The 22965-nt window shown below is 34.2% G+C and overlaps 1 protein-coding gene across 1 annotated transcript; it reads right to left on the bottom strand.

Annotated features, from left to right (window-relative positions):
* Positions 1-1087: 1087 nt before the first annotated feature.
* Positions 1088-19554, bottom strand: LOC148940972 (succinate dehydrogenase assembly factor 2, mitochondrial). The gene is made up of 3 exons (XM_089104887.1): positions 19392-19554; positions 7347-7510; positions 1088-1290 (listed from the first exon to the last, which is right to left on the bottom strand). The coding sequence occupies exons 1-3, from the start codon at positions 19493-19495 to the stop codon at positions 1184-1186; spliced, it is 375 nt and encodes a 124-aa protein (XP_088961013.1). The 5' UTR covers positions 19496-19554; the 3' UTR covers positions 1088-1183.
* Between the last annotated feature and the right edge of the window lie 3411 nt (positions 19555-22965).

Raw genomic sequence — 22965 nt, 5'->3', positions numbered from 1 at the left:
ATTTAAGGGAGAGCCAAACAAAGAGACTGAAAGATACATTTTGGGGTTTTCAACCAGTTTAGGCGAAAGTCATAGCCGAGTGGATTGGTGCGCTGGATTTAGGATTCTTTGTCCGAGAGGACGAGGTTTCGAATCCTGGTGTATCTAATTATTTGGTTTGGGAAAGGGGTCAGTGGCGTGAATCTGTAAGCTCAGCCAGAGTCGACCCACCTCCAAATGGACACCTGGAGGAATCTGGGGAAGGTAAACAGGATGGTATGCGAAAGCACAGGATGGTTGGCCCCCAACCCCCCATTGCACCTCCTGGCTGAAAGGCCAAGAAACGGAGATCAGCACCAAAGGTAGGGACTGTAAAGTCTAATGCCGTATTCTTTACCTTTTTTTTTAGGCGAAACTAATTTACACAGATGCTTTTAATATTTCGAAGACGTGGCAACACAGCTCTTATCATGAAAAAGAGCTAATAACTGAACTATTTCTACCTGAAAAGACAAACAATATAAGTTTGTCTTTGAAAAGGAAATTCATCAATTTATAAGAATTAAAAATCAAATAAAACACACGAAACGTAATGGATTAATTGATAAGGCGGGGCCAAGTGTAAGAATACAGGCTGTGAATGTTACTCTGGCAAGAGGCCACATAACCAAGGCCGTATCCAGGTGGGTTTTATCGGGCCCCCCTGTAATTTTGTCTGTTTCGTAAAATAGTAACACAAATACATATAGACAAATTTTTGATGCGCTTGGTAATTTTTTTGTACCCACCCCCCTCCCCCGAACAAAAATCACGAATACGTCTTTGCAAATAACCCTTTTTCAATACTAGGTCCGAGGAGTTTTGACTTTTAATATACATTATTTAATATACATTGTTTAATATACATTATTTAATATACAATTTAATATACATAATATACATTATTTGATATATTTAATATACATTAATATACATTGATCCCATAGGTTAGATTGTCCGCATGGCGTGTCGTTTAAGGACTGGCAACGCTGGACCTAGTGCATCACAAGAAAAGGTAAGAAAAAGATTAGTTTGAAAGAAGAACTGCCAGAGCAAATGAGTCAGAAAAAAAACAAGACGCATTTTACTAAAATAAATCTACTTTCATTACATAGATAACCATCATCCAACGACATTTCTAAAACGTTAAAGGTTACACTGAAAATTATAATTCAGGCATTATCAATCGCTGTTGCCTGTCTTTGTTCTTCACATGCTCTTTTAGCATATCCATTACTTCTGTCTCGAATTCTTCAGGAGTAGGTTTCACCCCTAAAAGTAAAAACATAATTTAAAAATTGAATCAACAAATGAGAAATATTTTATATTGTTGTTTATTGTATTATTATTTTTCACTTTTATATTTTTTATTACACAATTTTGATTCTATTTAAAAATTATTATATATCCTTGTTATTATTTAGTAGTTATTTTTATCATTTACATATATTAATTTACTATGCATTATTATAATAATTATTCATCATGATTATTATTTATGATAATTAACAGAAATAATTATATTATTTTTGTTATATTATTAGACTTTATATCATTAATATAGGAAATATCACCCCGAAATTTAAGTGAAATTCAATAAAAAACAAAGACAATTATACTCTTGGAGGATGGCAAGTACCCAAAATATTGACCAGAGGGCCACAAAGTGCCGATCAGAAGACATGTCTCAAAATGCGGCAGTTTTAGGTGAAAAAGTATGTTTTTCCTTCCATTTTGCTTTGGTTTATCATGCATGTGTTTCTGCTGGTCAGCTGTAAACAAAAGAATTTAGAGCTATATCAAAATGAAGGAATCATTTTAGAGATTTTAGGTGTGCTTTGCTTTTTAAAGAATTTGATTTCAGGTGCATTTTGATTTTTTTTTAGAATCAAACAGAAAAACTGTTAAAGCTATTCTAGTTTAGATGTGATTTTATTTAGCTGTATTTTTTTTCTTTTAATTCAGGGGATTTCATTTATTTAGGGATGTATTTTTTTTTATTTGGGACGTGATTTTTATTATTTAGGATGTGATTTTACTGATTTATTTATATATATGTGACTCTATTTATTTATAATGTGATTTTATTTATTTAGGATTTGTGATTTTATTTACGTGTATTTTATGATTTTATTTAAGCCTATTAGGTGTATTTTACTTAGGGATTTGATTTTAGGCGTCCTTTGATTTTTTTTTAGAATCAAACAGAAAAAAATTGTTAAAGCTATTTTATTTTTCAGATAAGAAGAACTGACACTCTAGCCTCTTTGGGAGTTTGTATCACCGGAATTACTTCAGCATTTTCTGTTCGTTTTAAATTTGGCTTCATTGTTATTAGTAATTTTTGTTTGTTTTTGGCTTCATTAATTAGCTTACGCCAATTTCTGCTTGTTTTGAGTCTTAGATTTCAACTAAGACTCAAACAAAGACTGAAAACTCAAAAGCAGCCCTCGTCCCTCAAAGGCCCGAAATGACCCTCATCCGATAATATGATTATGAAAATGAAAATAATACAGATAGTCACAAGGCCGTACCCAGGATTTTTTTTTGGGGGGGGGGTATACAAAAAACCTTCAAAAAACGCAGGACAAATTTGTTTATATCCATTTTTGTTACGTTTTTACGAGCCAGAAAAACATTTCAGGGGGGGGCGGGGGGTTATAAACTCCCTACCCCCGTGGGTGCGGCCTTGGATAGTCGTGAAGATTCAAGTAAAAAAAAATTACTATTATTTTTGTATATTAGTGTTTATTTATAAATACAATATGAGCCTGCTGCTGGACTGTTTTAAAGATTTATTTTATAGCTGATGGATTTATTCTGATTATTCTATTGCTCCGATTACTGATTATTTTATAGTTTATATACATAACAACAATGCTAGGGGTAAGTATGATTATTATACTCCACCTGCAGTGTCTGCCAGGTCCACGTTTTCTTTTATTATAAAGGGTGTAAAATTATGAAAAAACTTGGAAAATCAAATGAAGAAGACAGAAAATGATTTTAAAGGAAAATTGAAAGAAAAACTATTAAGTAAATGTGAATTTTGGCTTTGTTTGTTTTGGAAGAGATTTGACTCGATTCAAATTAAGTTGCAATTGTTTATTGGTTGGTGAGTGTGACCCCATAGTATGGACATGGTATGTAGTTGTTGTCCCCATAGCATTATTTTATAAATTTTTTTTCTTTCTTCCTTATTATAGTGAATTTAAATAATGTTATATTTTTCCTGATTAACCCGCGTAAACCGTTTGGTTTTGGGTGAATCATATTAATTTTTGCATTTAAATTGTTGTTATGGTTAAATAAATATACAATATTGTCTTTGTCAAAAGGGCGTACCTGCAATATATACAGAACGGCTAAGGATATTAAATTATAGCTTTTCGGACATGTTGAGCTAAACCAGAACAAATTATGTACATCTAGTTTGTCTAAAGGGCGTATCTGCAATATCTAAAGAACGGCTTTACCATCTTCATTGCTCAGTTTCTATATATTGCCATTATATTAATACTTCTTATTTTAAGTTTTATCATTATTTTATCAAACACTATGTATTTTAAAGTTTTGAGAACATTGCAAGATGCTTATATTTTAATAATTCAAAAGATGCAAAACATAATAATTACGAACGGTTTCAGAAAAGTTACCAGATTTTGTTTTGTCCGGAATGATATTAAGATGATATATTAAGATAGCGACCTCCAAAAATCTTGACCGGACATATAGGCTACCACAGAGAGGCTGATCGGGCCCCATTTCTTACTTGTGATTTTGGTAATTGATAATAATAGTTTTGTTACTAGAACCCTTCAAGATATTTTGTTGTTTTTATATTCTATTGGACATTTTTTTTCTTTTTTTGTGAAAAATTATATTCGTGGTTTGATATCGTGTGCTTGGGGCTTTTTGGTGTTATCCTCTTATATTGAAAATAATTCAAAAGAACCGTCCCAAAAACTTTGGGCTTTTATCTGTCAATCAGTTTCCTTCAGCACCTTCACTTCCTGAGCAGCAAATGTCTTTGTCGGAGAAGTCGTCTATGCCAGAAAGCAAAGTACCCTCCTCAACGCCCCCTCCTCCCTTCCAAAAAGCTATTTGAACTAGCAAATGACTTGCCAAATCACCTAAGAAACCTTGGCAAATTGCTATTGGTTAAATTTTGGCCAATCAAATCATTTTTCAAAAGTCTTGTTAGTTTTAAAATTCACTTTGTTGTGAAAAGATACGACTTTATATATAAAAAATCAAAACAAATTAAATTCTTAATCAACCCACTTTCAGAAGATCTTAGGTTGGATTCACATCGTTTGATATAAATTCATATTTCAATAAATCAAAACTCAAACTTACTTACTAAATTTTTCTAGTTTTGACAAATAAGGCTTGCACTATTGATGGAACTAATAGTTTTTAATTAAAATCAAAACCTTACCAACGGCAAAAATTAATATCATTTCAGTTTCCTAAACTCGTTGAAAAGATATATTAATTATCATTGAAGATGTAGTTTTGCCCAATTATCTGTCTCGGCATAATATTTTCTCTTTAAGATTCTCTAAAACCAAGGGAATTTAGACCGAATCAAAAGACAAAATGCGCGTCCAAGTTGTCAAAAGGGTGTATCTGTAAAATCTCAGAACTACTAAGGGTATTAAGTTAAAACTTTTGGGACATGTTGAACTGAATGAAAGCACACCATGTACATCATATTGTCAAATGGCGAATCTACAATATTTAAAGAACGGCTAAGGATATTAAGTAAAAGCTTCAGGCCATATTAGACTAAATGAAAAGACACAATACTCATCCAGGTTGTCAAAAGGGTGGATATGCATTATCTAAAGAACAACAAAGGATACTAAGTTAGAACTTCCAGGGCATGTTAAGCTAAACCAGAACATACCATGTGCATCCAGGTTGTCAAAAGGACGTGTCTGCGATATGTAAGGAACGGCTAAGGATATTAAGTTGGAGCTTTCAAGGCATCTTGAACTAAATCAAGTGAAACTATGCCACCTTCGAATCGATCACTCGCCAAAAACTTTGGAAAATTCTAGAAAATGACGGAATGTGCCTGAAATGGGTCGAACTGCTTAAGGCGTACTATGAAAAATTAGTGAACCGAGTTCGAGTTTACGGAAAACATACCGAAGAACTCCTGGTTGAGTTAGGATTAAAAAAGGACTGCGTCTTGTCTCCGACTCTGTTCAACTGCGTATTGACTGGGTGCTTAAAAATGCAACGAGTCTTTTCATCCACGAGTTTAGATTGGACGGAAACTTTCAGTTGAAGACCTTGAATACGCTGATGATGTCGGAATCCTCTCAAACACAAAGAAAGCCCAAACTATGCTTGATGGTGTAATGACATGGGCAGGTGGCATTGGCCTGAAAGTCAGTACAGGGAAGACAAGTTTATGGCAATAAACTACACTAATCCTTTTTCGCTAACTGTAAACCTAGAGCAGTTGGATCAGGCTAACAGCTTCACATACCTTGGCTCCCAGATTTGTACTGATGGATCTTCAGACGCCGATATTCAACAGCGATTGCAGAAAGCACAGACGGTTTTTGCTTCCCTCAAAAAACCATTGTGGAACCGGCGTGAAATTAGTGTACAAACTAGAGTCCGAATCTACATGACTTCGGTTCGAACCGTCCTTCTTCACGGAAGCGAAACTTGATTGGTGAAGCAACTGCATGAAAATGTACTCAAGATATTCGAGGATAGCTGTCTACGAAGTGTCCTCAGAATAAACCTGTGTGACCGCATATTAAACGTGGATACACGACGAATATGTGGCATCAACAGAAACGTTGCCTTCGCAATCAAAGAACGCCGACTGAAATGATTGAGCCATGTATTATGGAAGCCATCCGAGTACCTGCTGGAACCTGGCTAAAGCAGATCTTGAACCTATCAAGAGGTTCAGAAAATTTGGACACAGATGGAAAACCCAACTTGCAGAGCAGCTGGCAGGAGAACGCAGTACATGGTCCAAACAAGTTTCGAAGATTCTTGGTGCTGGGCAATGGAAACGCTTGATTCGCGCTGCAAGTACAAGTAAGTAGTACACTATTTACACCAAGGTTGTCAAAATGGCATATCCTTTTGTATGGCAGTTCCTAAAAATCATTGTTGGAAATCCCTTTGAACTTTTTATTTTGTATGCTTTAATCCATGAAGATCCCTACTTTTTGAACATACTTGGTGAAACTTCTTCATAAAGCCGTATCAGGGGGAGGGAGGGGGTACCGGATTTGACCCCCCCTGCAATTTTAGTTCAATTCGTAATAACGGAACAAAAATGCACACAAACAAACTTTTGATACGTTTTTTTCAAGATTTTTGTACTCCCCCTCCCCTCAAACAAAAAACTTGGATATGCACTTGCCTTCACTAATCTGATCTCAGTGAACATTGGTTTGGTTCAGAAAAGTCGAGAGAACTTGGAAAAACATGTTGGTATATGCTATTACTACTAATAACAACTCACCAAAGCACCTGAGACCAACACAGCTACGAATGCTCCTCCTCCAACCCAATGTATTCAAAGCTTCCCTCTTTATATACTCCCAAGAAGTTTCCATTTTCCTTAAATTTTTCCTTGCAATATCCTCCCACCTCAACCGAGGACGATCTACTTTCCTTCTAGCCCAAGAGGGTTGACCAAAAAGGACAATCTTTGACAATCATCTAGCAAAGCTAAAACAATACGTGCTTCCAAAGAAAAAAAGAAAAAGAAACAAGAAACCCAAAGAACTAAATGACAACACAAATTAAAGGAGAATGAAAATTCAAACTAATGCGATACACAAGACTTAAAAAAGGAGACGAGGTAAAAGGAAACGAGATAAAAACAGAAAAGGAAAGAAGAAACCCGAAGAACAAAAAGACAATGTAAATTAAAGAAGAATTAAAGTTCAAAATAATCTGATACACAAGACTTAAACAAAGAAAGGACGAATGAAACAAACAAAAATAGAAAAATGTTAATCCAAACATACAAGAGTTGGTCCTATCTAATCCAGAACAAGTTATAGTTGGTGAATGAGCTTAAATTCCAAACTCGGCGCAAAGCAATACACTTTATTTGGCGCAAGAAAATTAGAAAAGAAGCTAAAAATTAATGAAATTAATACAAATAATGAAAAGAAATCGCAAATGAAAATAGAATAGAGTTTCAAGTCAAAATACACAGGAGTTACTTCTATCCAATCCAGCAAAAATTTTACTTCTGAATTTAGATTTATGGGTGATTTTACACATGAACGAAGTCCAGTTTCTTTATGAGTTCGAATTGATATTCAATAACTTACCAACGGACCAGTTATAAATGTCCCAGTCATTAGAGGGAAGGTTGATCAATCGATCATACTGATCCAACTGCAGGGGTGTCATCGAGTGTAAAAATTTCTTTGCAAATGTACTTAGAAGAAGACAATTCTCTAGCATTCCTCGCTTTCGAGACTGGTATAACAGCCTGAAATTAAAATACATATATTAAGTGAGGGAACACATTGAAATATTTCAATTTATTATCTTGCTAATTTTAGTTCTAAAATTAAGTTCTATTTTAATTAAAATCTAATTCTAATCTAAACTTGGCTCTAATTTACTTTCTAATTAAAATTCTAATTACGTTGGTAATTCAATTCATTATATTCTAATTTATCCATAAACACATTCAATTTTAGCTCTAATTTTAGTTCTAATTTAATTAAATTTATTTTAGATCTAATCCTAAGCTAAAATTTGTTTTAATTTACTTTCTAATTAAAAATTATAACAGCGTTGATAATTAATTCATTATATTCTAATCTATCCATAAGCACATTCAATTTTAGCTCAATAATTGAGTTCTAATTGAAAATTCTAGTTACGTAGATAATTTAATTCATTATATTCTTATTCCACTAAACCTAAAATCCCAAAGAAAGGAAGAAAACGAGGACAATTAACAGCCAGTGAAAAAATTGAAAAATTATGCAAATAAAAAAACACACTGAATAAAAAACACAAGTCTAAATGGCATTTTACAATTTAATTTTACGTAAAGCACTCTTAAAGGCTAATCGCTTTCTAGTTAAATTATTAACAGAGATTCTATTTGATTGCACAATATAATTTTGTGGATGTATGTAAAAACGATCAGAATTAATAATTTCATCATAAATGGGACTTAGAAAATTTTCTCCAGTGTCTCTATTGAGAGCTACCTTTTGGTGAATGTGCTTTTTTATTTCAACTGCCTCCCTGAAAACTTGCGTGAGACCTTTAGCGGGGGCAACAATGGAGGTTTCGTCAAACAAAATGAAATGATGTAGACTGTCATACACATGTTGAGCCAAGGCGGAATCAAAAACCTCAGGCCTTTGACGCAGCCTCATGGCCTTGTCGATTGAGGACTTATGTCCAGATAACCTCTCCCCCAATTGCTGTTGGGTTCTGCTAACATAAAAACAGCCATAACAACAAGGAATTCTATAAACACCACTACCCAGAATGGGACTGGTTTTATCTTTGCCGCTGTTGAAAAAGCTCTGTATAGTATTTAAATTTCTAAAGGTGACATTGAGCTTACGTTTTTTAGGATTCTTTTCAGTTTGTCACTCAATTTTGGAATGTAGGGTAGAACAGTGAAAAGTTTCTTATCATCCACCAAGGGGACGATATCTATTGGGGTTTGTGGATTTGATGCATTCTTTTCTGCCTTTTTTCGTCTTTTGTCTATAATGGTTTCAAGTAATTCTATAGGATAGCCATTGCAGAACAAAATTTCCTTAATATAGTTCAATTCTGAGACTATGTGAGGCTCCGAGCATATTCTTATTACTCGGTCAACCAAAGAAACAACAACTCCTCTATTTATGCAGGGAGAGTGGTTGGAGGAAAAATGCAAACCAACCAAATAGAATTCCTTGTTCTTGTGGCTGTTTTTATGCTGATAGTACCCAACAGCAATTGGGGGAGAGGTTATCTGAACATAGGTCCTCAATCGACAAGGCCATGAGGCTGCGCCAAAGGCCTGAGGTTTTTGATTCCGCCTTGGCTCAACATGTGTATGACAGTCCACATCATTTCATTTTGTTTGAAGAAACCTCCATTATTGCCCCGTTAAAGGTCTCACTCAAGTTTTCAGGGAGGCAGTTGAAATAAAAAAAAGCACATTCACCAAAAGGTAGCTCTCAATAGAGACACTGGAGAAACTTTTCTAAGTCCCATTGATGATGAAAGTATTATATTCTGATCGTTCTTACATACACCCACAAAATTATATTGTACAATCAAATAGAATCTGTGACAATAATCTAACTGAAAATAATATCTAAGTAGAAATAATATGGAAATAATAATCTAAAGTTTGGTTTTTTATTTTTTTTATCAGTTTTATTCTGCACTGAGGACGGCCAAGCGGAGGTCTTGACCGAAATATTTGCGTAATTTTTCAATTTTTTCACTTGCTGTTAATTATCCTCGTTTTCTTCCTTTCTTCGCGATTTTATGTTTTATCATGATTAGCCAGTGTGGTCTCAAAAATTATTTAATTCTAATTTCAAACTAAATTTTGTTATAATTTAATTTCAAATCAAAATTATTAATTATGTTTGTAATTCTATTAATTACATTCTAGTTTTTCCGTAAAAGCATTCAATTTTAGCTCTAATTTAAACTGTAATTTAACTAAATTTACTTTAGATCTAATTCTAATCTAAATTTTGTTCTAATTTACTTTCAAATTAAAAATTCCATCTAAGTCAATGATTAAATTCATGACATTCTAACTTATCCATAAGCGTACTCAATTAAAAGATTACAATTAAAAATATTGAGCTTTTTTGTTTTCGCTTTTAAAAATGAAAGAAAAGCTAATTTTAAGCTAAAGTTAAGAGTTTAAAAGTTAAAGTTAAGAGCTAATTAAAAGCTAAAGTTAAGAGTTTGACAGAAAAGTACTGAAAAAAAAATCTTTAGATTTGGAAAGTAACTAGTGTCTCATCAATTTCTACATCTTCATTTTGTAATATTTCATCTCTATTCTAAAATAAATGAAGCTTTGCTAACATTCATCGCTTGAAATATTATTCCCACTAACATCAAAATTTTCACCTTGAACACAAAAAGTGACCATCTTTTCTACTACCACAGTCACCAATTCTAGAAAAAAGTAATATGGACACGGATTTTAAAAATTTTATTTTTAATGAAGATACAAAAGATATATTTCTTCAACATCTAGGGGGGAGGGGGAGAGAAATTTTTTCCTGTCCCGAAATCAGCAAGAAAGACCATTCAAAGATTTTGAGTTGAATGAACAAACTTAGAAAAGGTGCAGTTTCGTTTTGAAAACCCGAAAACTAGTATCATAGACAGCGCAATCGCACTGCCTAAGTAAAGAGCGATGAAGGCACAATATATATATATTTTTTGGTCTTAGACCAGGGCACTTCATATCGAAGGACTTGTCGTAGAAACTTCTCAAGACCAGAACACAATTTGCGCTTTAAGGAGGCCCTAGACAGTCAGTCATTTTGAACAAAAGTTTCCGTCAATTGATGGACGTGTGCTTCAATCAACCCTTCAATCTCGACCGAAGCTAATATAACACACTGCTTTTGATCAAAATGATTGAGTAGTTCAAAATTTCTATCAATCAACGTCAACGCTTGACTCAAGCGTCAAACAGGTTCCTAACAATCATACTTGAGTCAATCGATTGACGGAAGCTTTTGATCAAAATGATTGACCATCTAGGGCCTCTTTTACTGAAAACAAAATACGTCTGAAATGTTTCCACCTTTCTTACTTTCATAAATGAAAAATTATCAAAAGCTTAACGAAGAAATGTCAGTATATGTCAATTTAACTGATAATCCAAGGTCATTTGTTCGTTTTTTCAGTAAAGCGCAAATTGTGATCTGGTCTTGAGAAGGCATAGGGGTTATCAACCCTACTCATGTTAATTTTTGCTCGTTTTGAGTTTGACTCGGCTATTTATTGCAATTTCTGTTCGTTTTGAGTTTCACTTATTTATTGACAGCGATTTGTGGTAGATTTACGCTTGGAAGATTGTTTGACTTTATTTTTGCTCATCCTTGGCTTAATGAAGCTCTTTAATTTTCTTTAAAAAAATTGTCTCGTGGAAAAAGTTTTTAAGTTAATAACATTTAAAAAAGAGAATGTTTTAAATCTAATCACTTTCAATCAAAGAAAGGAAGATATTTGTTCCTTTGTCAGATCACATTTTCGGAGCGTTTAAAAAATTGTGAAGCAAAAATCTTCGCAAGAACAAATTTTTAAAGTTTCTTGGTGATCGAACGAACGTTGTAGTAATGCATATAAGTGACCTCGACAACATTCGTTTTTATTTATATTAAATAAAAAAACAAGTTTTTTAAACTGAAAGTAAGGAGCGACATTAAAACTTAAAACGAGCAGAAATTATTTTGTATATGAAAGGGGTTGTCCTCTCCTCAACGCCTCGCTCTTTACGCTAAAGTTTCTTATTGTTTTAAAAAAAAGAGTTGTGAGAAAGAGTCAAACTTTAGCGTAAAGAGCGAGGCGTTGAGGAGGGGACAGCCCCTTTCATATACGGAATAATTTCTGTTCGTTTTAAGTTTTAATGTCGCTCCTTACTTTCAGTTTAAAAAACTTGTTTTTTTATTTAATTTCTGATCGTTTTTTAGTTAATGCAGCTTTTATTTGCATAAAAATTTTACTTTTATTTTGCTAAATGGATGTCTTTACAAATTAACTTGCGTAACTAACTTCTATATTCGCATATTTTCTTCTGGTAAAAAATACAAAGTAGCAGATTTTTGCAGATATGAGCTTGAAACCTATGTAATAGGGTTTTGTGATACGCTGAATCTGACGGTGTGATTTTCATTAAAATTCTTTCACTAGTAGGGGATGTTTCCCCCTCTTTAAAAAATCAAGTAAATTTTCTCAGGCTCGTAGCCTTTGATGAGTAATACTAAACTTAATAAAATTTATATATTTAGGATCAGCATTATAAACACATTCTTTTGATATATTTATTGACATCAAAATTTCGTTTTTAAAAGTTTCGATTACTATTGGGCCGTATCGCTTGTTTTTTTATTGTTTTTTTTTTATTACGTATATGTTATTACGTATATGAAAGGGTTCCCCCCTTAGTCAATATCACTCTATTTATGGCAAAAGTTAAAAAAAATTTTGATTCAGAACCCGTTTAATAACAAACGTCGATTTAAGTAAAATAGATAGCTCTTTTGAGAGCACTAAAAAAAATTGTAGCTAAAAGAGCGAGGTATTGTCTTGGGGGGGAACCCCCTCACATACATTATAATTTCTGTTCGTTTTAAGTTTTAATATTCCTTCTTACATTTCAGTTGAAAAAACTTGTTTTTTTTTTGTTTAACTTCTGATCGTTTCTCAAATAATGCTTGGAAATCCGGCGCCCCCTGCATAGACATGTCCCGTACCCCCAAGAAACATCCTCCACGAAAATATTCTCCAGAGTAATCCCCTCCTCTCGCCCCCCCCTCCAGAAAAAATCCTTCCTGAAAATGGTTGTATACTTCCCAATAACCAATAAATAATGCTGGCAAGTCCGGCGCCCCCTTCATGGCAATTTCCCTTCCCCCATGAAAACTTCCTTGATGGAAAAATCCTTCCATATAGCCCCCGACCCTCTCCTTCACCCACCTACCACAAAAAATCTCCTCTGATAAAGTCTGTATACTTACCAATAAACAATAATATATGTTAAAATTGATTAAAGTTCATAAATTTCAGAACTCCCCCTGTAGACTTTGGGGGATCAAGTCATCCTAAAAGACATTTTTATAATATTTTCGACCATGCTGAACAAACTGGCTATCTCAAAATTTTTATCGGGTCACTTTGGGAAAAAAATGAGCGTGGGAGGGGGCCTAGTTGCCCTCCATTTTTTTTGGTCACTTAAAAAGGGCACTAGAACTCTTATTTTCCGTTCCAATGAGCCCTCCCACGATATTCTAGGACCACTGGGTCAATACGATCAACCCGGGGAAAAAAAAGACAAAAACAAACAAACAAATAAACACACATCCGTGATATTTCTTCTGGCAAAAAATGCAAAATTCCACATTTTTGCAGATATGAGCTTGAAACCTCTACAGTAGGTTCTCTAATACGCTGAATATGATGGTGTGATTTTCGTCAAGGTTCTATAATTTTTAGAGGGTCTTTCCCCCTTTTTCGAAAATCAGCAGAATTTTCTCAGGATTGTAACTTTCGATGGGTAGCACTAAACTTGATGAAAGTTATATATTTGAAATCAGCTTTGAAATCTGATTCTTTTGATATATCTATTGGTATCAAAAACCCGTTTTCTAGAGTTTCGGTTACCATTGAGCCGGGTCGCTCCTTACTTACAGTTCGTTACCACGAACTGTTTGATAGATACTTGCTATATATTATTTTACTGTATTTTTGCTAGTTACTACAGAGTTACTATATACAGTCACTTATTATAAAGAAAAAAAAGACTAGTGGAAACCAGTATAAAGTCCCGAAATAACATCAAAATTTCCACAAAAATTTCCAAAAAAACCCACAAAGAATTGTGGAAGTAAATAGTTATCTTTTGGGTGACAAAAATGGTGGATTGAAAAAAAAAAAAAAAAAAACAAACGAAAATGCCAACGTTTCTTTGATTTTTCGTTCTCTATTAAGATCCCCTTAGCCTACGGACTTAAGGATATGTTTTTAACTTTATGAAAAAAAGTGTTTTGGTCCCATTTTCATTTGGAGGGGAATTGTGCCCAAAAACAGTCCCCTTTGTACATTAGACTTCTTGCCATAAAGACTTACGCTTCTAAGTTTTTTTCATTTCCAGGGACAAGAAGGTTTTTGGTTCATTTCCAAATATAAATATTCTAATCAAGGAGGCACACTTGTGCCTCTATAAAGAGGCGACCCACCACAATGTTAAGCGATTTCCGGTCCTAGCGGTCCCAGAGAGACAGTGGTGATCGCATTTTGTAGTCCAAGCTCCAACTAAGAAACGTGCAAAATTTCACCTCCCTCCGATTTTATCTCCATGGGTAAAAGTGAGCTGGAAGTTTCGAACCTCCGACCATAGCCCCCCTTTAACGTTGTTCGATTGGGCTGAAATTTAGAGGTTAAGCTTTTCAAGGGCCCGGGAGCTTATCCTCGAAATTTCAGCTCAATCCGATCACTGCTTCCCTGTTTTTCAAAAACAAAATATAGCCACTTAAAGTTAATTTCTCTTTTTTTTTATCAGCCCCGCCTACAGGCCACAGTTGGCAACGGATCCGGGTGAATGAGGACTCATTCGAAGCGGAATTCGACATGTTAGGGCCTTTTGATATTTTCAGACCGAAAAAATTATCCCCAGAATTTACATTTACGAAAAACCTCGTTTTCCTATAAGAGCCCATGTTAATTTGTCCCACCCTATCCGCCCTTTAACGTTGTCTGATCATGCTCAAAACTAAAGGATGAGCTTTCCTGGGGTCTGGAGCTTATCCTTAAAATTTCTGCCGAATCCGATCACTCCTTCCCTGTTTTCCAAAAAACAAATATCAACTGTTGGGGGGGTTTGCTTGCGTCAAAATACATCGCACAGAATAAAAATAATGTAATGTCTCTGTGGTACAGTGGTCGCTATTCCTGACTGCCAGGCGGAAGATCCGAGTTCGATTCTCCGTCAGAGAAATTTTTTTATATATCGAATTTAAAGTTTAAAAAAGAAACTTAGTTTCTTTTTTAAATCTAATCTATTAAATCCTTCAGCTCAACAGGCGTCTCCAGAAGAACATCACAGTCGGCCTTCAGGTTACAGGTACGTCTCCACTGCTTTGATAACATGGGGCCTGGGGCGGCTGATAAAAATCTTACTGTGCATTTGATTTGAGTATTCAGGAATTAAAAGCCTTAACATAAGAATCTTCAAAAGCGGGGGGTTTGGGAGGCGGCAGCCCCCCATCTTTAACTCCTCAAAAAATCAGCTTACAGTTAGTCAAGCAATAATAAGTTATAAACTGTACAAAAACGTGCAGAAATTATTTGAAAAAAACTACGTTTTCTAAAGAGTTAAAGAGGCTGAGTCACAAGTTCGAACCTTAAAACGTACAGGGATTAGGAGGTGCAGTTGGGGGCTGCCGCCCCCCAAACCCCCGTTTCCGTATATGACAGGGGCTGTGCCCTCCTCAACGCCTCGCTCTTTACGCTAAAGTTTTTATTGTTTAAAAAAAAGAGTTGTGAGAAAGTCAAACTTTAGCTTAAAGAGCGAGGTGTTGAGGAGAGCACAGCCCCTTTCATATACGGAAGCGGGGGTTTTGGGGGCGGTAGCCCCCCAACTGCGCCTCCTAATCCCTGTACATTTTAAGGTTCGAACTTGTGACTCAGCCTCTTTAACTCTTTAGAAAACGTAGTTTTTTTCAAATAATATTATATTACATTAACTATAAATATTATTAAAATACAAATATTCATTTGAAATCTGTTACATAAAACAAGAAGACGGAGCACTAACAACAAAAGAATAAAACCTTAAACACAAAATCTAAACGTTTTAAAATAGATCATAACTTCAAAGTTACTGTGTCAATACTGATGTCCAAAAATAATTATGTGTTTTTTGTTCAATAATACACACTATATATATATATATATATATATATATATATATATATATATATATATATATATATATATATATATATATATATTCATATATAATAACAATAATTAAATACAATCATTCAATAATAATTCAATATAATAACAATATTATATCCTTGTTCCTAAATATTAAGATTGTTAAAAATGGAACCAGGATAGCAAAGACATATATGCTATAAAAACTGCTATAAATGATTTCAAAATGTAGGTATTATTTATTTCGCTATACAGTTTTGATTAATCTAGCAACCTGAAATTGAAGTAAATATTTTAAACACTCTGTGGTTATGCCACATAGTTATACCAGCACGTGGCATTAGAATAGCGAGGCTGATACTGGAAAACGTTTCACACCAAATTCACGCAGGTTTGATTATTGTCCCCGTTAATGTGTGTGTGTCTTAACATTGAGGCTTGTTGGAAGCCTCCCCACGCTTATAATAGACAGGAAAACTTTTATATGGAAGTTGCTTCTCTTTAGTAGTGCTTGGGTGGTCTGGGGTTGAAGAAGGATTTGAGACAAAATATCCGAGGCCCACTCATAGCAATATGAGTGGTTTCAAGAGGAGAATTGCCAACCCAAACATGCCTAGTTGCATTTGGTACTCTGGAGGCTAGCCAGATATCCATGGACACGTGGAGGTTCCCATGCACTAATTATGCATGGCAACTAACTCCAGAAAAGTACCATTGCCTTAAGTAGGTCCACGGTCGACTTACCTCTCGGCACATTGACCCTAACAAAGGTCCAATCATCGCCGAACACACCACTCTGAAAACGACTAACGCCAGTGACGTCTGATTCCCTCTGGGCTGGCAACGCTGCCACAGAGGAGTTTAAAGTCAGGTACTTCTTTTTACTTGGCATTTACTGAATGACAGGATTTTTTCGCACCTATTTGGCACAAAAACGGAGAGGGTTAAACTTTTTGATTACTGAGTATGGTAGGGGCAATCTTCCCGAATTTAATATTTGTCAGGGGAGCAACCATCCACCGGAAAACTCCTGTTTGGCAATTCTGCACTTACCTTAATACCTCCAATACCTCTAACGAAGTCTTCTTTATACTCTTTTGACACTCTTGTTATTTTTTAGTTTTTGTTTTTAATTTGATTTATGACTTATTATATTATATGCCGTTTTATGACTCTAGATTTTTACCTTTAAAGTATGACAAGACCTGATTTGATATGACATAATGTTAGCTACTATAATATTTTTTTCATTTCTTTATTTTTTATTTTTTTAAGTTTTTATCTGTTTATATTTCTTAATGTTTTGGTGTCCCTGATTACAATTTCATTGATTTGATTGTGATCGTTGCAGGTTACTTTATGTTCTTTTTTTGTGACACGAACTTATATTCGGCGATTTAACGCTTGTGAAAGTTTAAAAATAAAGCCTTATTCTATTCTACCTGCAAATTTTCTACTGCTTTTTCCCATTGAAAATAGAGAAGTCACATTTATATGGTAGCCTTCAAAGAGAGAAAAATGGCAGGGGCATTTTTCCAAATGAAAAATTCCAATGACAGGGCCCCACCCCGGAGAAAAATTGAAAATTGAATCATTATTGAAAATTAATTGTGGTTTTATTAGCCCAAAAATTAATTATTTGTGCTTGTTCTTTTCACTACTTTATGTCATGGTTAACAGAGAAGATCAAAGTGCCTAACTCCAAGGGAGGAGGAGACAAGAGCCCACTTTAAAAACTAACATAAATTTATTCTCAAATTCATCACTTTTTGAAAAAAAGTGTGATTTCACGTGATCTTCCCCTAGAAATCATGGAAGGAATACTTTTATCTAATTCTTTGTTTTGGTACAGTGTTTTTATCTTTAAAACAATCTTAGACAAAAGGGCTTTAAATCAAATCAGAAGAAACTTTCTTTCCAAGGGGAGAGGGAGGGTACAAGAGCACCTTTTAAAAATAAAAAAATTGTTGGAAGTACCTCTATCCCCTAGAAAAGCAGGAAAACAACTACCTGGTATACATATTTTCTGGCTATTAAGCAATTAAAATTTTCCACTACTGTCCAAAATGAAAAATAGAGATCAGCACAAGCTGATCTCAAAATTGGCACAGGAGAGGAGGTAGGAGAAACTCCTCAAAACTCCCCTCCCCTTGAAAAGCTGGAATACTATTACTACCTACTCTATGCTACACTATTACTTTATACTATACTATTACTTACTCATCTACTATATACTATACTCTCTAATTTACTATACTATCTTCTATCTATATATATACTATTACTAATATTATCCAGCTTGAAAACTGGAATACTATTGCCTGATGTTTTTTTAGCACCTGTTGCCTTTTCTAGGAAGTACCTTGATTTAGCCAAGACATTGTGCTGGCATGCAGCACAGCTAACATACTCCCTCTCCAATGATCAAAATCTACCTAGGCTCTGTTTTAGCACCTGTTGCCTTTTTTAGGAAGTACCTTGATTTAGCCAAGACATTATCTGGCATGCAGCACAGCTAACATACTCCCTCTCCAATGATCAAAATCTACCTAGGCTCTGTTTTAGCACCTGTTGCCTTTTCTAGGAAGTACCTTGATTTAGCCAAGACATTGTGCTGGCATGCAGCACAGCTAACATACTCCCTCTCCAATGATCAAAATCTACCTAGGCTCTGTTTTAGCACCTGTTGCCTTTTTTAGGAAGTACCTTGATTTAGCCAAGACATTGTGCTGGCATGCAGCACAGCTAACATACTCCCTCTCCAATGATCAAAAACTACCTAAGCTCTGACAAATATGGTAAAATCAGGAAATGAGGCAATTTTTAAGCTAATGTTCTAGCCTCACCCTTCTACCAACAACTGTAAAACTTATGAAACACAATTAAACCTACATAATTAGATTGCCACATGACGATTTTCTGATTGAGGAGAGTGGAGTATTTAATACTTAATTTAGGCATCAAATTTTATATTTATTATGAACACACTATTTAAATATATAATACAATATTAATGGTTTTTTTAAAATCCAAACAAACAATTTTTAACTAAATAGTTACAACAAAAAATTAAATATAAAATTTAGCATAAAATATTTTTTTTACCAAATATGCCAATTGTGCTCTTTTTGTAAACATGGTTTATTAAAAGTAAAAAAAAAAGAAAAAAAAGAGAAGACAACAATGAAAACTTTTTTTTAAATTTCTGTTTTTAATAAAATAATTTGGTTTCGACCTTTAACACAACAAATGTACCCCTTACAACCAAAAAAAAGAAGAAAATTCACAATATTTGTGCCTTTTAATGAAAAACAAATGTGTCAAATGTAGGGCTCGAATCCATGACCCTGCGGTTCAAAGTCTTGATAATCATAAACTCTCCTGATTAAGCCAGCAGGGCTTGCTTTGTTGGTTTCCTCTAGAGTTTACAGATTTATTTTACTTTTGTTTTGTTTATAATAAGGGTGTTTTCATTTATTATTTTTTAAGTGTATTGTGTATTAACCATGGCCCAGTAGGGCTTTTAGTGTTAATAAATCATATCATATCATAAAGCCTTCCAGATATCAGTATCTATTATTCTATTAGAGTTTTGATGAATGATGGTTCTAGATGGCCCAGGTTTTTTTTTTATATCAGATATGCCTTTGATTTATCAATTTGAATCTTTGGCATGGTCACATGGAGTCTAAATATCAAACACATTTAAATACCTGGCTCTTTTAATTTCAACTGGCTCATTCTTTCGCTCTTCATAGGGAGGAATCCATGGCTCCACAATATGATCAGGCGCTGGATACAGACCACCATCTGGCATTTCACTGCTTAGTTTTCTTATATGAGTTACAAATGGCAGCTGGACCCTTTCAATCACACCCCTCTAAAAGAAATAAAAATGTGATTTGTACATATTTATTTAAAGCATACGTTTTCAGAGCCACTATTTTGGAGGGAGAGGGGGTGGAGAAGAAGAGCTGAAAATAAGTGACCCAAACTTTATATCTGTTTTCACTGTCTAATAAAAGGACTTATCCCCATTTTAAACTTTTATTTTTTCATCATAGAAAGACAGTGTGGTCTTGAAAAAAAAAAACAACCTAATTTAAGGTAGTACGTCAAAAATACAAATTTGGTGTATTTTGAAAAATACAGTTTTATTCACAGAATAAGTGTCAAAGTATTTTTTATCCCTTCCACAAAAAATCCATAAAAATTAAGAATGGGATGATGAATTGGAATCAGGAACCATGATAATTGTAGTTCTAAGGGATTGAAGATCCAGTGAATTTTCGTAATTCTTAAAATAATTTAAATGTGTGATTTAGCTTTTTGCAAAAAAACAAAAAAACAAAAAAAAACAGATATATTTTTATTCAAATAAAGAAAGTCCTTGGATTCTCAGACTGCATAATTGAGACTTTATGCAGCAATTTGCATCCAGCAGTGCTGCTTAATTAGTCACCTTAATATAAAGGAGGCCAATTTTATAATAAGATTCCTATTGATTGACAATATTTTTTGCCTTTTATTATTATTAGTTTTTACCTAGGATAGATCAATAACAAATTTAAGTTTCAGCCTCCAAAATATTATTAATTTTATTTGGATTGCTGCATAATATTTTTTTTCTTTGCTTGGTTAAGAAAGCTCCCTTTTCTCAATATGTTAATGCAGTTATGGCTTTATCTTTATTATTTTTGTAACAGCATATTTTTAATTGATTATTCTTGTATACCTTGATCACACCATGTGCAATTTCCACATGTATGGAGGACACCACCTCCAAATAAGGATGTATTCATGACTGAGACACAACTTCAGAAAAGAGGCAATGCTTTTTGGAGGATATGATATATGCCTCCAGAACTGATCTCTGTGGAGTTTCATACAAAAGCGGCGTTCACATGCGTGTCCAGCTAGAATCTCATGTCTAGACACGAGTCTGACCGGAAATCAATGTCTAGAAAATAGCTGTCCACAAGAAGAACTCAGTGCTTAGCTAAAACTACAAATTAAGTTTCAAATAGATTACGGTTGTCATTTCTAGCCTATCAACAGATTTTATGCAGGCAAAACTTTCAAAATTGTAATCCCTATTTTTACTGTCACAAGATAATGGATGAGACAAGTCAGACAATTGCCTTAGTGTGCTTCACTATTATGTCTGGTGTTGCATATTTGCCTAAAATGAAAAAAAAATTAATGAGAAAACAAAAATTAAATTTCAGTTTCAAAATGTAAACAAAGGTGATGAAAATAGTGGAACTTGACAAATTCTGATTGGCTGTAATCGAAAATCTTAAGACTTTGATTTCTAGAGTCTAGAACTGGATGCTTAGCTGTAACTTGTCTAGCCACACACCAAATTTTACTTGTGAACGGTAATTGTCTAGACATTGATGTCTGGCCAGACACATGTCTAGACATGAGATTCTAGCTAGACACACATGTGAACGCCGCTTTAAGTGTTTCTATCTATTTCCTGCATACAAAAGCTGGGTGTGATTCTTTGTACTAAGAATATGCTGTCAGTGAGCTTGATTCTCCCTCTGTACAAGTCATTGACTAGGCTTATTGCCAAATGTGAGCACCTGTATCTTTCAGGGCTCCTAAAACTTACTGGTGCCGCTCCAGACAATCCAAAAAGATTTTTAAAAATGAGTTTTAGCACCTATCAGGTACCCTTGGAAATTCAAGGTGATATATTTGATGAGGCAAGTACATCCAACAGCCTCAAACCAACAAATTGTTTCTACTTGTACTATTGATTTTGAAGGTAATATAGCAAAACACAGAAACAAGACACAATTGGATTACATACAAGAGAGGAAACCAATACTGCACCTCTATTTTGAATAGTCTTTTAAGACACAATTAGATTACATACAAGAGAGGAAACAAATACTGCATCTCTATTTTGAATAGTCTGCCAAGGGATGTTATCCAGGAAACATTGCTGTTGATTCCTTTAAAAGATTGCTGAACAGGAACAACTCTGGAGAGAAACATTAGTAGATGGTTAACTAAAAAAATATCAAGACCTAAGCATTTAGCGGCCTGGTGTCATGATTTTGTCTTAAACAAATGATATAGCTATCAGAGAAGGTTATATAATAAAAAAGCAATTCAAGTTGTACCTTGTTTATTAATGAACAAGGTTTTCTTAATCCTCTGTCACATAGCCATAAGATTTCCAACGTAGTGTCAGGTAAAGTTGATACCTTACAAATAAAATGCCAGAACTGGCAAAAGACGGCAAGTGGAGGTTTTCTCCCACCCTTTAATATTGGAATGTGTGAGAGACTGTATGATAACGTATCTATAATGTCTGCAGAGTTGAATGCCTTAAGTATGGCATTCAAGAACCTTATAAAAACTCAATCTTTGATTCCTGATTTACAAAATATTATAGTTTATTCTGATTCTTTGGCAGGCCTAGAGCTGCTGTACTCAGCTTCTCAGTATAAGATGGATATTTACACATTATATTGTCTTAGTGTTGTTAACACTCTTATTTCAAGAGGCATAAGAACATCCCTTCAGTATGTTCCAAGCCACTCAGGTATAAGTGGTAACCACCAGGCAGATAAAATAGCAAAAAATGCTCTCAAGTGGCTCAATTCCCTCTTTGCAGGCATTGCAATATATAAAATGAAACAATTGGACAGTGCCTATTTGAATGTAATATCCTGATGTCTGCACAGTATACCCTGGAAGTTTAAACGATAAGAACCGTGTGAACGTCTAAATCATCAAAAATATTTAAGACGCATTATTGGACGAGGGTATAAAACTATAGGCTATAAAACTTTGTAATTTGAATTTAATTATTAGGAACGATACAGACATATAAGTAAAGTGATTAGGCCTATTGCCGCTAAGCTACTACAGGGAAACCCTTTAGATATCTCATAGGAGATAATAGCCTCCTCCAAAATAGGTTAAATGAAAAAGAAATAAATTTATTTTGAATTAATTAAAAAAAAAATGGCGGACGACCTTAATGACTTATTAATAGTGTAAAAGTTGGTCGCGAAAAATATAGAAATAGTGAAGTCTATCCCGGAGTACAGTGGTCAATCAGATATTGACTAATACAATATCCAATTGGCGCAGTTTGTCCAACTAACAAAAAGAGAGCTAGAAGCGTCAGTCAACCTGCTCCTTCTACGATTGGAATGCCAGGCCATAACCTTTCTGAATCAGATTAAACATACCATAGGCAATAACGCCAACTTGCCAATAAATACGGTTGATAAATTGTTAAAAGCATTTAAAGATAGATTT

Source organism: Artemia sp. Qi Xiang Cuo, chromosome 19, assembly GCF_049724085.1.
Source record: "Artemia sp. Qi Xiang Cuo chromosome 19, ASM4972408v1, whole genome shotgun sequence".
Classification (NCBI taxonomy): domain Eukaryota; kingdom Metazoa; phylum Arthropoda; class Branchiopoda; order Anostraca; family Artemiidae; genus Artemia; species Artemia sp. Qi Xiang Cuo.
Note: the sequence above shows the minus strand (reverse complement) of the source record. Positions and strands in the feature narration are given on the sequence as shown.

What these genes read in the sequence shown, in the direction of transcription:
- LOC148940972 (XM_089104887.1), bottom strand. Translation starts at nt 19,495, where the DNA reads ATGCCAGATGGTGGTCTGTATCCAGCGCCTGATCATATTGTGGAGCCA. An exon ending in GTTGAAATTAAAAGAGCCAG is followed by an intron (nt 7,511 to 19,391) that starts GTATTTAAATGT and finishes TTTTAATTTCAG; the next exon opens with GCTGTTATACCAGTCTCGAA. An exon ending in CATTTATAACTGGTCCGTTG is followed by an intron (nt 1,291 to 7,346) that starts GTAAGTTATTGA and finishes TTTTACTTTTAG; the next exon opens with GGGTGAAACCTACTCCTGAA.